Source organism: Apium graveolens, chromosome 11 (assembly GCF_009905375.1).
Source record: "Apium graveolens cultivar Ventura chromosome 11, ASM990537v1, whole genome shotgun sequence".
Classification (NCBI taxonomy): Eukaryota; Viridiplantae; Streptophyta; class Magnoliopsida; order Apiales; family Apiaceae; genus Apium; species Apium graveolens.
In genome coordinates, this window is record NC_133657.1 from 159,587,093 (window position 1) to 159,602,252 (window position 15,160).

At 29.7% G+C, this 15,160-nt stretch overlaps 2 protein-coding genes across 2 annotated transcripts; both read right to left on the reverse strand.

The window, feature by feature from the left end:
- Positions 1-6,659: 6,659 nt before the first annotated feature.
- LOC141696054 (protein FAR1-RELATED SEQUENCE 5-like) lies at positions 6,660-7,406 on the reverse strand. The gene is made up of 2 exons (XM_074500245.1): positions 7,054-7,406; positions 6,660-6,909 (listed from the first exon to the last, which is right to left on the reverse strand). The coding sequence occupies exons 1-2, from the start codon at positions 7,404-7,406 to the stop codon at positions 6,660-6,662; spliced, it is 603 nt and encodes a 200-aa protein (XP_074356346.1).
- Positions 7,407-7,442: 36 nt separating this feature from the next.
- LOC141696055 (protein FAR1-RELATED SEQUENCE 5-like) lies at positions 7,443-7,925 on the reverse strand. The gene has a single exon (XM_074500246.1). It carries the CDS (start codon positions 7,923-7,925, stop codon positions 7,443-7,445), a length of 483 nt encoding a protein of 160 aa, XP_074356347.1.
- Between the last annotated feature and the right edge of the window lie 7,235 nt (positions 7,926-15,160).

Sequence of the window (15,160 nt, forward strand, 5' to 3'; positions counted from 1 at the left end):
TTTCATACCGAGATCAGAACAGATACAAATACACACATTATAGGGTACCTAATGCGTGCAACAGAATGGATAACGTGTACGGCATATACAACGTCACCATAAATCAAATCACAAATCAAACTCTGGGTGCACCCACGTATCCTGAACAAATATCAAATGTGCAAAAGCTCCTCACAAGAGCTAACAGAAGGATACTCCGTGACCAATCACACTGTCACGGAAGTGTCATATCACTGGTGCCGCAATGACATGGCTGTAGTACCCCTACAGCTGGTTAACTCGGTATACCCTATATCGCTCTAAGGGTCAAATAAAAATATTCTTGCAAAATTTAAAATCACCTGAAACAATTAATTTAGATTTCCAAAACAGAGGGTGTCATAGATAATTTTTTTCAAAATCGCATAAACGGATATTTAAAATTTCCAAATCAATTTTAAAATAATTTTCAGAAGTCAGAAAAAGTCAAATTAAATATTGGATGAGCAGGATACAGAAGAACTGAACGAATCAAATATTTATAAATGCTAAGAGGAGTAACGCTGAATAAAAAGAGGACAAAATCCGTACCTCAATAGCGATTACGAGCACTAAAAATATTCTCAGCCCAGCTCCCGGTCTAATAAAACAAATACAAATATTAACTATGATTAATGCTCTATTATTTATATAAACAAACCTACGCTATTAGTGTCTCTGATTATCAATGGTTAGTTAATACTACTAGTACTTATATGCATAATAATTAGTCCAGACCCTGTGTGAATTAGTTGGTTAACTAGCTTATTACTACACTGCCACACGAGTAGTTTACACAAACTAATCAACACGCGAAAACCAACCAAAAATAATAATATAATAACATTAAAGAATTGGATCAGGACTTTATATGGTTTAATCAAATCACAATTGATATTCCAAAATATCAATATAGTAGACATAATTTTCGATGAACCAGTTAAATATAAATTACAAAATACCTATACAAGATTATTTATACTACAAACAAATATATCTTTGAAACACTACCGATAGTTTAATTCTTGAATTACCTAGTAAGTAGTAACAATGGATTTATAATACATGATCGATAAAATTACAACACATCAAAAATTACATTAAAAAAAATAATAATAATCAAAACCTCGTAAATAATGATGGGTGTTCGAGGAAATTTTATATAAGTTTATCTCGATGATAAATTTTTACTCTATACAATAAACACTCCTTATTTAAATAGCTAATTACTCAAAAAAAAGAAGAACTATGTATTTGTACCTGATCTTGATGAGTTGTTGAAAGCAGAGAAAGACAAAAGTGAACCAAGCCTCAATCCCAAACCAGTGCACATTTCAATACTACTAGGGTTTTGTCGTTGAGCCCACAATACAATATAATATATTCATAGTATATATAGCCCTCGATATCGTACTGTGATTAGGATTATGAGAATTTAAATTAAAACAAAAATAATAATATACTATTCTAGTTCTAATTTTCTTCAAAACGTAACACATAATATATATTTTACTTTAATGTTTATTATTATAATTATTATTATTTTTTATTATTATTAAAATTCACATATATTACTTTAATATTTAAATTCTTTTTAAATATTGTTTCTTCTCTTTCTCCTAATATCAACTTACTATATTACATTTTTCTTAAAGTTTTTTTTTTAATTTTTAGCCTATAAAATATTACAAAGGTAGGTATTTACAAAATAAGTTTTCTCAATATTTTTTAAAATCGTTATATCATTATATTATTCTATGTTAATGTAAAGGAAAAGACGAAAGCGGTTAGGTGGCGGCTCTTAAATTGTTTCAATCTATTTTTGTAATTTTCCAAAAAATATATATTATTAAATAAAAAATTATTACATTAATTATTGACTAATACATAATATAATTTTTATGATAATTTGTGAATAATGAGAGAGAGGCTCATTGCAATATTTTTTTTAAGAGAAAACGATTTTTCAAACTTTTTAATTTATTATATTTATTTATTATTCATAATTTCTAAATGATCATAATTAGATAAGAAATACAAAAAAAAACGAAAAATTATTTTAGAAGGCCGTTGTGAAGCACGGCTTAGTAAACTAGTATACTTATATAAAGGAGAAGACGATGGCGCCTATCAGATTGTCTCATTCTATTTTTCTAATTTTCTCAATTTTTTGAGTTAATAAATATGAAAAACTATAATTACCATTTATTCTCCTAAATATATTATCAATATTCGTAATATTCTCCTAAAGTTTCTACAAAATCTTCTATTAAAAATTTTGAAATCAACTTATCATCATAATATTTATCCTAAAACTTCCTCTTTCTATTTAAAACAACTTATTATCTTGATATTCTCCTAAATTTCTTTTTAAATACCATTTCTCCTCTTTTTTCTTAAATCAACTTAATATATTATATTTTCCTAAAATTTTCCTTCTAATTTTTTACCCTACAAAATATTATAAGGAAGTATCTATAAATATATAGTTTCTCAAAAAAATTTAAAATCGTTATGTCATCATATTATTATATACTTACGTAAATGAGAAGACGAAGGCGGTGAGGTTGTGACACTCATATCGTTTCAATCTATTTTTGTAATTTTCTCAAAATTTTAAATTATTAAAGAGAAAAAATATTACATTGATTAATGACAAATGCATAATATAATTTTGTGATGATTTTTTTGAATAATGAGAGAGCGGCTTATCGGACTAAGAGTGATTAACGAGACAACGACTTTTTAAATTTTTTGATCTATTGTATGTATTTATTATTCATAATTTCGGAATGACCAAGATCAGATTAGAAATATATATATATATATATATATATATATATATATAAGACATAACGTTATAATAGAAGGCCGCTGCGAAGCGCGGCTTAATAAACTAGTTGTTTATAATTTAATTTAAAAAATATAAATTAAAAGTTATAATAAGAAAATAATAATAAATATTTTAAAATAATAAAAAAAAATTAAAAATATATGTATAATGGTCAATTTGCATAATTATAACCTATTTTGATGTTCAAAATCTAAAAAATATTAGAGAGAATTATATTTTGCATCCTTTAATTTTGGGCCTTTTGGCCCAAAATATATATTGCTATTTTTTGATATTGTTGCAATTTTGTTTTATATTTGATAGTTCGTTGTAATATTATTACGACAAATATGCATATATTGAGAGATACGGATGTGAAATTGAATTACAGTTACTTATAGGAGAATATCTTATCATCTGTAATCAAATTCTATCTCAATATTTTTTTCTTTTTTGATTGATTTAACATTGTTGCAACATATATGTATATATTGAGAGATATACAGACATGAAATTGAATTACCGTTATATATATAATAGAATATCAAATCATCTCTAATTATATTCAACTTCTTATTGTATTGAAAAATTGTATCGTAATTGGTCTTCGAACAATAGTTGAACAATATAATCTTTTTTTTATTTATAATTCTATCAAGAATATAATCTAAATCGTTTATTTTTAATTATGTCAGATCAACTAATGAGATTTTATTTACTCTATATGATCGAAAATTTTGGATAATAAGTACATGTGGTCACGCAGTTCTTTATACAGGAGTTTTTGTCATTTTGATCATATAACTCTGTAGGTTTATTTATAGTGAATCTTGTATGTTTGCAGAGTTTTTAGTTCGGGTTAAGTTTCAAAATGGTCACTGAACCCATGGGCAGATATCATAATCTTCATCAATCTTTTTGGCGACTCATTTATACCTGAAAGGATATCTTCGATATATTATTTATTTTGGTATTTGTACGATTAAACATAAAATTTAAGTACACTTAGATCCTCTCCATTAGGACTTGATTTTAATTGATCCAGATCAAAGTCAAATAGTCAAACTAGCTAAATTATTTTCAAGACTATTTATAAAAGAGATATTTCATTATTTTAAACACATCAAAATTATATTTTATGGAATATATCTCTAAGGCGATTTGATCAAATAAGAAATATCAAGTTATGATATTTTTTAGATCACAGTTGCAACATCAACAAGGCAACAAACTCGAATAAGGAATATATCAGAAATATTCTTTAGAGATCTCGTGCTAAATCAAAAATGTTTTACTCTTCCCTCCTAAATATATTTTACATCCTTCAAAAGAGTTTTTATTCAAAGTTTATTAATATTCATGATTGAAGTATTAATATCCATTTTTACTCCCATCTGTGTGGTCGTAAAGTAATTTTCTCCAATTTCATAAAATCAGTATTTTTCGGAGAAAATTATTCAAAAATACTCAAAAATATTTCCCATCACTCAAATACATTTTATATATTAGGAAATATATTTTAAGTATCTATACAAGTCAAAACTTTGGTCAAAATATTCATCTCTTTCATTCCAAGACCAATAGTATTTTTAGTCGGAAGTAAAGGCTAGAATGACTTGAAATTTGGTATGGATCACTTAAATGGTATTTTATATGCATGGTAAAAATTTCGTAGCGTTTCGAGAATTTTTGACCGGGCACGAATTTCGAGGCAGATGGTCCCACAGTTGACCACGTTTAACCTAGCTACCATTGACCATTATTGACCAAACTTTTCAGGACATCATTTTATAATATTTAGGTAATTATCATATTTTTATGATATTTATTTAAGAGTTTTTGGGTGGTCATAATTAATGGTGCTTAATCCTTAATTAAAGTAATTAAAGAATGATTAAAAAAAAAGGAAAATATATATTTAATGGGTCCCCTTCCACAGCCAAGGTTGGCTAGGATTCACTCCTGAGCCAACCAATCAAGACCATGCATTTCAAATATTAAACGTCTGGGATTAGTTCCTTCCGCAATGAATCATTGCGGAAGTAAACAAAATGACCCTTGTACCCTTTCTTCCGCATTGATTCATTGCGTAAGGTGTTAAATTACCGTTTTACCCTTAATACTTCCGCAATGATTCATTGCGGAAGTCGTGAACAGATAAACCCCTGCTAACCAACTATTAGCAATTTTATCGATTAAAAACTGTTCTTGAGCGTTTTTTGGGCGATTACGTGCGATCCTAGGGCGATTTCGAGCTTTTCTAAGGAAATTGCAACTGATTCTTTTGTGTTCTTCTTCCTTGATTCAAAGGTTCATTATTCTTCTTCCATTTTTTTCTCTTGTATACGCACAAACACACACGAGATGTATGTATATATACACACATAAACAGTATACACAAGATGTTCTTGATTATACACACATGATAATCTTGATTATTTGTGTTAATTTTATTCTTTTTTAATCGAATTGTATGATAATTTTATTCTTTTTTAGTTCGAATTGTAGCATGATTTGATACTTTTTAGATCGAATTATATGTTCTTGATTCTTTCTGATTAATTAGTTCGATTTAGGGTTAATATTAATTAGGAATTTTTAATTTTTTATTTTGAATTAATTAATTTTTATTTCGAATTATATGTTAAAATTTGGCATAATTAACAATTAGGGTTAGGATTAATTAGGTCATTTTAATTTTTTAATTTGAAATAAATTAGTTAAGGAATGAAATAAGGTTTAATTTTGAGTTGTGAATTTCATTCGAATAACTAGGTTAATTATATACATATTAATTGAATTATTAGATTAAATTTAGGATTAATGATAGATGATTTGGGATAATTATGGGTGATTAGACATGTTTTTAGTATTTAAATATATAAGTTAGGCATACTTGTTTAATTGAGGCTAATTAGAATGACTAAATATGATTAGAATAATTAATTTGAATTTAAAGTAATAATTTGAAATAAGGATTAGGTCATTTTAATTTTTTAATTTGAAATAAATTAGTTAAGAAATGAATTTAGGTTTAATTTTGAGTTGTGAATTTTATTCGAATAATTAGGTTGATATTTAAAATTAATGATAAATGGTTTGGAATAGTTATGAATAATTATTAGGTTAATTTGAATTAATAATTTCAATTAAAGATATTTCTTAGTATTTAAATATATATTTGTTTAAATACTTGTTTAATTAGGGCTAATGAAAATGACTTAATATGATTAGAATAATTAATTTGAATTTGAAATAAGGATATATTTAAATATATCCTTGTTTACACTTATTTAATTGCAAATTACTTGTTGAATTGTTAATTAATTGTTCATAATTAAAAGTGGGCCCTTGGACCAGGTTCTAGCAGTTTACTTTCTGCTGCTCCCCTGTTTTTTCCCTATTTTTTCCAGCTTCGAATTTTTTAAAATTTGTACTTATAAAAAAAGTAAATAATAGCTCAAATACATACCAAATAATATTTAAAAGCCAAATTCAAATATTACATTCTAAATTCAAATATTACATTCCAAATTTAAATTTCTACATTATTTATAAATTGCGAATTAAATCATTTAAAATTTCTATTTGGGTTTTTTAGACAACGCCTCCTATCATGTCCGGCCACACCACAAAAACCGCAATAACGGATTTTTTCAGTTGACGTCTCAATACCACTTTTAGACCTTCCCGAATTCTTCTTTGTTGTTGACGTCTCAATGCCACTTTTATACCTTGCCGAATCCTTCTTTATTCCCTTTGTTTGTGACATTGGAGGATTGAATATTGGATCATGTTCATCGTAAGCTTAGAACTCCTCCTCCATTTTTGAATTATTTTCTTCTTCACGAAACTTTTCAATCACGTAATACTTTCCTTTCTCTATCAAATCCATCACGTAATTGTATCGTGGTTTTGAACAACTTCCAAGAGCACCCAAACCTTGGAAAGATTTACACAAAGCACTATACCTTGCCGTTGTTGAATCACCAACATCAACAAGAACGGGAGGATTATAAGGCGAAAAACCATCAATTTTATTTGCACTCGCCGTCCATCTTGATTTGATAAAAATTGTTGGTATCATAATTTTTTGTTTCTTGTCAAGATAGCGTAGGATATGTTTGCAAAACATCCCTGAATGTTCAAATTTTTTACATTCTTAATCAATATTTCCTTCCAAAGAAACCATTACCCGATACCTTCTTCTAAGATTCTCCGACACATTATACTTCTCAAATAAATACAACTTCCACATATAATTGGAACCATCTTTGCAACTATTTACCACATAAGATGTGCTTTTTCTAAGCTCATTTTGAAATTGCCTAAACATTTCTTTTGTGTAAATAGAAGACGCATGATTTTTCAAGGCAAAATTGAATATCAATCTCCTTTCCTTATACTCGGTCTCGTAGTCGACTTTAACCTCATTAAGAATTTGTGTTTCCAAAGCCTTTTGTGAATTCTCAATGAATTCTTTCAACCCGGTTGAAGCTTTCACATACTTGTCAAAAAATGAATTCATGGACTCGCTTCTTGAGGTGGTGGTCATACCGGCGGAGAAATGTTGTTTTGTGTAAGCACGAACCTATTTATCTTTTATGGCATATATATCGTTTAGCCAAACATGATCCTCGAGTCCATACTTATCAACCAAAACCTCCCACTTACCAACAAATTTCGTGGGTGACAACGACTTGTACAAACAATCATTAAAATCCCCTTTAAATTCCGGATCTTGTGTGTACAAAGCCGACAATTTTTCGGGAAATTTATTACTTATGTGCCACGAACATAATATGTGCTTGGTATCCGGAAAAATCTCGGCAATAGCATTTCCCAATGTTATATCTTGATCCGTAATAATAGTGAGGGGAGGTTTGTTTCCGATAGCTTCTAACCATGTCTTCAAAACCCATTTATATGAAATCTCCGTCTCATCCCGCATGAGTGCAAACCCGAACAAGATATTTTGGTAATGGTGATTGACCCCGGTTATTGGTATAAACGGCATACAATACCTATTGGTCCTATATGTGGATTCAAATGAAACAACATCTCTAAAATTCATGTATGCGTTTAATGATCGATGATCAACCCAAACCAAACCTCTAACTCTTTTGTTCCGTCATATTCCTAATAACTTATCCAATTACAACGTATTAACCGCTAATGCACTCTATTTTCTTCATCCAAATCAACTCGATAGAAAAAGTTTCCAAAACTTTTTTCTTTCAATTGTCGTAGCAATGCCATACCACTCTCCGCATCACCGGAATCGAACACCCGTCGTCGAATATCACGAATTACGTTATGAACATCTTGATTAGAAAATCCAAGTTTTTCCACACCACCCCATGTTTCACCAAGAAATCTCATCGCTTTAGCGGTTTCAATGCCCGATTTATCAAATAACTCAAGCAATGCTCGGGTAACCGGATCTATATTTTTTGACCTTTGCATGAATTGTACTTTATCCGAGGTTACCATCATGATCATGCTCTAATTTAACCAAAGTTACTTCCCATTTATTATTTTTAACTCTATGAGTGACACACATTCGAGCACTACAATTTATTCTCGAAATTACATCTTTAATCCTTCTTTTTTCCTTTCTTTCATCATCAACATCCAACTTCATACTAGAACCTAGTCTTCCACCCTTACGATAAATATAAAAATGAGAGGAGATACCATTACCCCGTGAATGTCTATGAGTACTCCTAATAATAATCTCAAATCCAACACTTCTACCATAATCTCTATAAAAATTTTCGGCTTCATCCAAAGTGTTAAAAAACATACCAACGCAAGGCACAACACTATTCATATTTGATTTTGAAAAACCGTAACCTTTTTTTGTCAAAACTCATATCATCATCTCCATCATCATCATCAACATCATCATCACTTATATTCATTTTCTCTTCTCTACAAAAATCATCATCATTCATTTTTCCTTTTCCCTTACAATCTCCCTCTTCTTTTTTATAATATTTCTCTTTTTCCATATACTCAATATCATCATCATCCATATTCTTTTTTTCCATATACTCAATATCATCATCATCCATATCCAATTTTTTCTTACATTTATAATTATCAACATGTATCAATTCATTAACATCATCTACAATAAGCTTACGATAAACCGGATTTTTCCCAATGGGTGTAAAATAATCAAAATCGTCATGCTCACTAGATGAACTTGAATAATTAAATAAATGAGATGCCATTAAAAAAAAGTAAAGAAAAACTAACCTCTTTTTGGCTCCAAATTGAAAAATGATAGAGAAAAATGGTGAAATTGGGTTTACAGAGCAAAAAAACGAAGCTGGTAAGGCAAAATTAATGCACACTTGCGCAATGAATTATTGCGGAAGGTGTATTTAATGCTTCAACCAACCCACGCGCTAAAACGCGCAGAAACTGTCAAAACATTAATTCCTCCCGCAATGAATCATTGCGGAAGGAATAACTTACGCTATGGTTTATTGCGGAAGCAGTTTGGATAATTGTTTATTTTTTGATTTTTTTTGGTGAAGAAAATAATTAGTAAAAAAAATTTAAAATTCATAATAACATGCATGTTACTTGTCAATATTACATAAATTTTTTATATCAAAATTTTAATTTTTTTGTAATTATTATTGTATATTTTGCCTTTTTTTAATGAAAAAAAATACATTAAATATTTAAAAAAATGTCTAAACATATAATACTTAATTTTAATTTATTTTTTATAATATATAGGTATGTGAAAAAATAATTAAATATTATTTTGTTGAGAAAATATATTAAGCACTTGATAAGTATGAATGGAGTACAATGTCTATGAGTAAGTTATATCATTTCATTTGAAATTTCTAATATTGAATGTTTAATGTTATCTTCAACACTTAAATCTTCATTATTAAATTTGATGATAAATTTATAGTCTTATGTTTGATTTTTATTTTTTTTAAATAAAGTACTTAATAAAATTTAAGATAGAGATTTATATTGAATTAAACATTGAATAAAATTTAAAAAAAAAGAACCACTTCCCTTACTTACCATCATATTAGTTCGAGGGACGTATCCGGGTATACGTCCTTTGAACTAATATGATGGTAAGTAAGGGAAGTGGTTCTTTTTTTTTTTAAATTTTATTCAATATTTAATTCAATATAAATCTCTTTCTTAAATTTTATTAAGTACTTTATTTTAAAAAAATAACTTAATTGTTTTAAATTATAAATATTATATTTATTTTAAATTATAAATATATTTAAATCAGAAACACATTTAAAGCACATATTATTTAAATAAAAAAACATGTCTTCCGCAATGATCCATATCGGATGTCTTCCGCATTGTTTCATTGCGGACGCCTTTAACGGCTGTGATTTGTTGGCTCCTAGCCACGTGGAGCCAACCGTGGCTGTAGAACTTTTTCCATATTTAATATATATATATATATATATCAGCTGAGATTTGAATGGATACTAGCTTGTGCTTCCTTCCCACTTTCAAAGAAACACAATCTACTTGCCATGTCATCAATCCATGTGATACACTCCATCCACCATCCATTATTTCTCAAATCTCAACCATTCATTCCACCCAACTTCTTCTATAAATAAACCCCCACCCCAACCCATTTTAAACAAGCTAAAGAGCCAAATACTTGCTGGGAATTTTTCAAGAAGTGCCTCTCTTCATCTCTTTTAAATTCTATACACACACTTCTTCTCAAAAACCTTCTCTCTCTTAAATATATACACATATACTTAAGGTTTTTGATATCCAAGCTTAGCTTCACCCAACCAAGCTTGTTCCCACCAAGTGAGCTCATCCACCACCACTTTCCGGCATCCCGAAGGGCTGCCCAAGTTCGTTCATAGTGCCAAAATCCGGCCGAACCTCCGACGAATTCTTCCGGCGAACTTTTCCGACCGTTTTCCAAAAGTGGTGAGTTTTTAGCTTCTTCTTTGGTTTTCTTTATTTTGAGCTTTGTACTTAATTTCTCTACTTCATCTCAAGCTCTAATACAAGATCTCCTATAAAGAAGGTTCTCTAAGAAAAGAGAACGAAGATTCGAACTCGGAATTCGAATAAGTACTTGATCTTCAAACCGAAGCTCTAAACGAAGAAGATCTATAAAATACAAGTACTTAAATCTCTAAATAACTCCTCACGAGTGAGATTTCATAAATCTCTAAATAAGTCCTCACGAGTGAGATTTCATATTTGACATCGCGAGTTGGTCAATTACTTGCACTTTATTTATCTCGACCTTGACCAACATATTTTGTGAATATAGTATAATTACGAAAGGTGTCGTTTTATAATCTCGCTAACATCTCTAGTGTTCCGAGAGATTATAAATCGATCAATAGTGATCTTCGTAATTTTGTCAAATATAAGAAACAGATTAAATCACACGAGTTGGCCAATTACTCGCACTTCTATTATTTGGATCTTGGCCAACGCATAGTTCGTGTATATAGTCCAATTACGAAAGATATCGTATAATCCCCTTCTAACACCTTAGTGTTCAGTGGGGTTTTTATTCGATATATATAAACTTCGTAATCATCCGTCTAAGCTTCAAAGGTGGATTTAATCACACGAGTTGACCAATTACTTTGCATTTCATTTATCTCGATCTTGGCCAACGCATAGTTCGTGTATATAGTATCATTACGAAAGGTATCACTTATAACCCCTTCTAGCATCTTCAGTGTTCCGGGGGATTATAAGTCGATCAATAGTAAACTTCGTAATCAATTACCTAAACTTCAAAAGCACAAATTCAAAGCCAATTACTTGCACTTCTATTATTTGGACCTTGGCTAAGAATCATAGAACCTATAAAGTTACTTGAAGTTAAAAGTATACTTTGACCACATAATCGTCAAATCATAAGTATACTAAATCCATAAGCCTAAGAGCTTAAAAGGATAGGTACAATTCCTAGATTGTAACCAAAGTATTCTTCGATCCATAAATACATAATCGAAAGAAGAAGAATACAAAAGAAGTCATAAGTGTAATATCTGAGATATATCGTGTAATTATTTTTGCTAATAAATAATTATTATATGTGTTCAGTATTTATTCTGTGAATTATTTGTTATGTGTTATATAAGTTTGGATGTTTAAAAATAATATTAATTGAGTATTTTAATTTTTATATGTCCAAAATAAAATATAGATAATTGTCATATCTTCCTAATTATTTTTATGTTGATTTATGATTTTATAGGAAATAAATGGATTTCATAAAATCTTTTTCCGAGTATTTAAAAACTATTTTATACAATCGGGAACCAACTGATGTCATCAGTTGTTACGTTTTTATAACCCGAAACTCTTCCGAAAACTCCTTTCTAACCTAATTGCAATATTCCGAGCATTTTCCATGTTTCGACTTTTTCGATCCGGCGTACGGTTTGTCCTGCGCGGGTCCCGGCGCAACATTTTCGATACGTTATTTGTTTCGGTAAATCGATAAAACTCGTATTTTCGATAAACGACATCTTTTTATTAAACTATCACAATTATCACCTTGTAATACGTGTAATCAGGCGCTGAGACCAAGACCGCAGTATAAATTATACTGGTTTGGATAATTATCCTGAAAACCGGTACCGTTTGGATCAGTTTTTATAAATAAACGTACCATTTTGTATCTGGAATGATCCAACGGGATACTAATTTTCCGTAAATATAAATAGCCTTTTACCGTATTTTATTCCGTATCAAAATCATTTGCAGTTAGTAATTATATAATTTTCCAGAGAAAATACTTATATTCATATAATCTTCTGAAAATCAAACCACAAATTGAAGGTGTTAGTGAAATCCGATTGGAACGCTCGAGTAACCAAAACAAAGGTTTTGAGGTGTTCTTTCAGTTTCTTCAAGTTTCAGAACTGCAGAAATCAGGGTTTATTTTCTATATTTTTATTTATTTTCGAATTATTTTAATTAAAAATATGAATTTTTGTCCGGATGATTGTTTAAATGATTTGATGATTGCATGTTGTAGAGCTTGTTTTCCTGATGATTTTCATATGTCATATGTCTGATTTGGAGTTCAATAACATGCTCAAAATTGAGTTTAATTTTCGAATTTTAAAATTAGAGTTTATAACCCGTATGAATATTTTTAATTGAAATTTGGGGCTTTTTGATTTAGGGGTTATTAGCGGTTGTATTATAGTGGGTTGTGTTCCTTATGAAATTTGCAATCGATTGGTATATAGCTCGTTAACAGAGGATGTCTGAATCGAAGGGAGTTGTGTTTTGAAGTTTTCGTCGGTTCGCCGGAAACCGGCGATGTTCTTGGCCATTTTCCAGCCAGGACAAGGATTATTGATGTGATTTGATTGCATGGTTGTGTTCCTGGTTGTCTGTAGATTATATCTGGAGCAGATGGTGGGTTGAGGATGCCGGAATAGCATTCTCCGGCTACCCGTATTTTCCGGCGACAGGACTGCAAAATTGCAGTTTAGTCCCTGTACTTTTGTAGGTGATGAAGTTTAGTCCCCCAGGTTTCCAGAGTTTGCAAAAATAGGATTCCTGTTTCAAAAATATTCAAAAATCATATTTTCAATTTATTTTAATTATAAAAATTCATTTTTAATTTCTGAAAATTCCAAAAATTATTATTTTAATTCCAAAAATTAATTTTAATTCAAAAATAAATCTGAATTAATTAGTTAATTAATTTCAGTTAATATTTAATTGATTAATTGGTCAATTAATTCGAAAATTAATTGATTAATTTATTTAATTAATTTTAATTATTTATTTAATTAGATTTAATTATTTAAAAATGATTTAAAAATTCCGAAAAATAGTTTCGAGCTTTAAAATATTATTTTAAATTGTTTTCAAGGCTCGATAATTATTATAAAATTGTTTTGAAGCCAGATTTGGCCAACCGAACCCTGTTTATTACTCCGAAATTGAATCAACGACCCGTTTTAATTCCGAAAAATGTTTTAAAAATTATTTTAAATACCCGAAAGCCTGTTTACGACCTGAGACTCCATTATAAATGATATATCATTGATTGTTTAACGTGTTATGTGTTATATGTGACTTGTTGGTTGACTTTCGGTATATATATTCGATATTTATTTGTTTATAGTATAATTTTTAATCCGTTAATCGGATTTGGGTAAAACGAAGGGTAGATAGAAGTATATGTCGAATAGAATCGTATGAGTTGAATATTGATAGACGCTTATAATATGTGAGCAAAAGAGGCAAGGCGTAGGAAAGGGAAACAGATAGTCGAGGAGTAAGACAGTTGTGATTGGAAGTTAGTGCAGTATAGTAAGCTAGTACCAGGCAAGTGTTCTGAACTTTCTCGAGATATATTGTAGTGGATTGATAGTCCTGTTTTATATTTCAAGTGCTTTGAAGCACTGAACCCAAAACCCTGATTCCAGTTATTGATCTTGAGCCGTAAACCTTATTCTTTCTAAACTATTGATTGTTGTACACCCGAATACGAACCACAGATATACGATACTACTCCACAAATACATACAAACTAAATACCAAACACTGAATCGAATTACTAACATACTCAAACCATTGTACCTTATGATTTGAAAGACCAATTCCTGGTAACCCTGAAACATTGATTCCTTTGCTATTCAATTCTTTCATTACCCAAAAGCCAAGCTTTGAAATTGCCATATTGACCCCTTGTGAAGGTTGAAACCATTTCATTATCAAACATCCAATGTTGTGTATGATTCTGTTTATTGCTTTACATTGTTTATTCTGTTATTATGTTAGAATTGGATTGTTTTTATAAAATTGTGGACCAGATTCGTGGTCAGACCATATAAATGGTTAGGCCAATGTGTGCCTTGGATCCAGTAGTTAGGGCAGTGTTGTGTGCTTTGCTCGGGGTTAGTGCGTGACTGATCAGCAGCTTAACCTTGGTTTTTAAAATGAAAATATAATATCCAATTCTAAATCATAATTCATTGTTCACTCGATATCATAACCCTTTTTATTTAATGATCATTATTCTCAGTTTTGTCATTGTGACTTGCTGAGCTAGTTAGCTCATTTGTGCGATATTGTTTATGTTCTTTTCCAGTTAAGAAGGAACCAGTTGGTAACGAGGATCCCCAGTCCAACACGAGAGCTAGGGGTTCAGGTTGATCGAGTTAAGCTAGTAGGCATCTTTTGAGATAATTTAAGTTTGTAAAAGTTTATAATAATGTTTAATATAGTTGGGATTTGAACGGTTTGTAATATAAGTGTGTGTTTGGCTTGTGTGCATACTTTAAC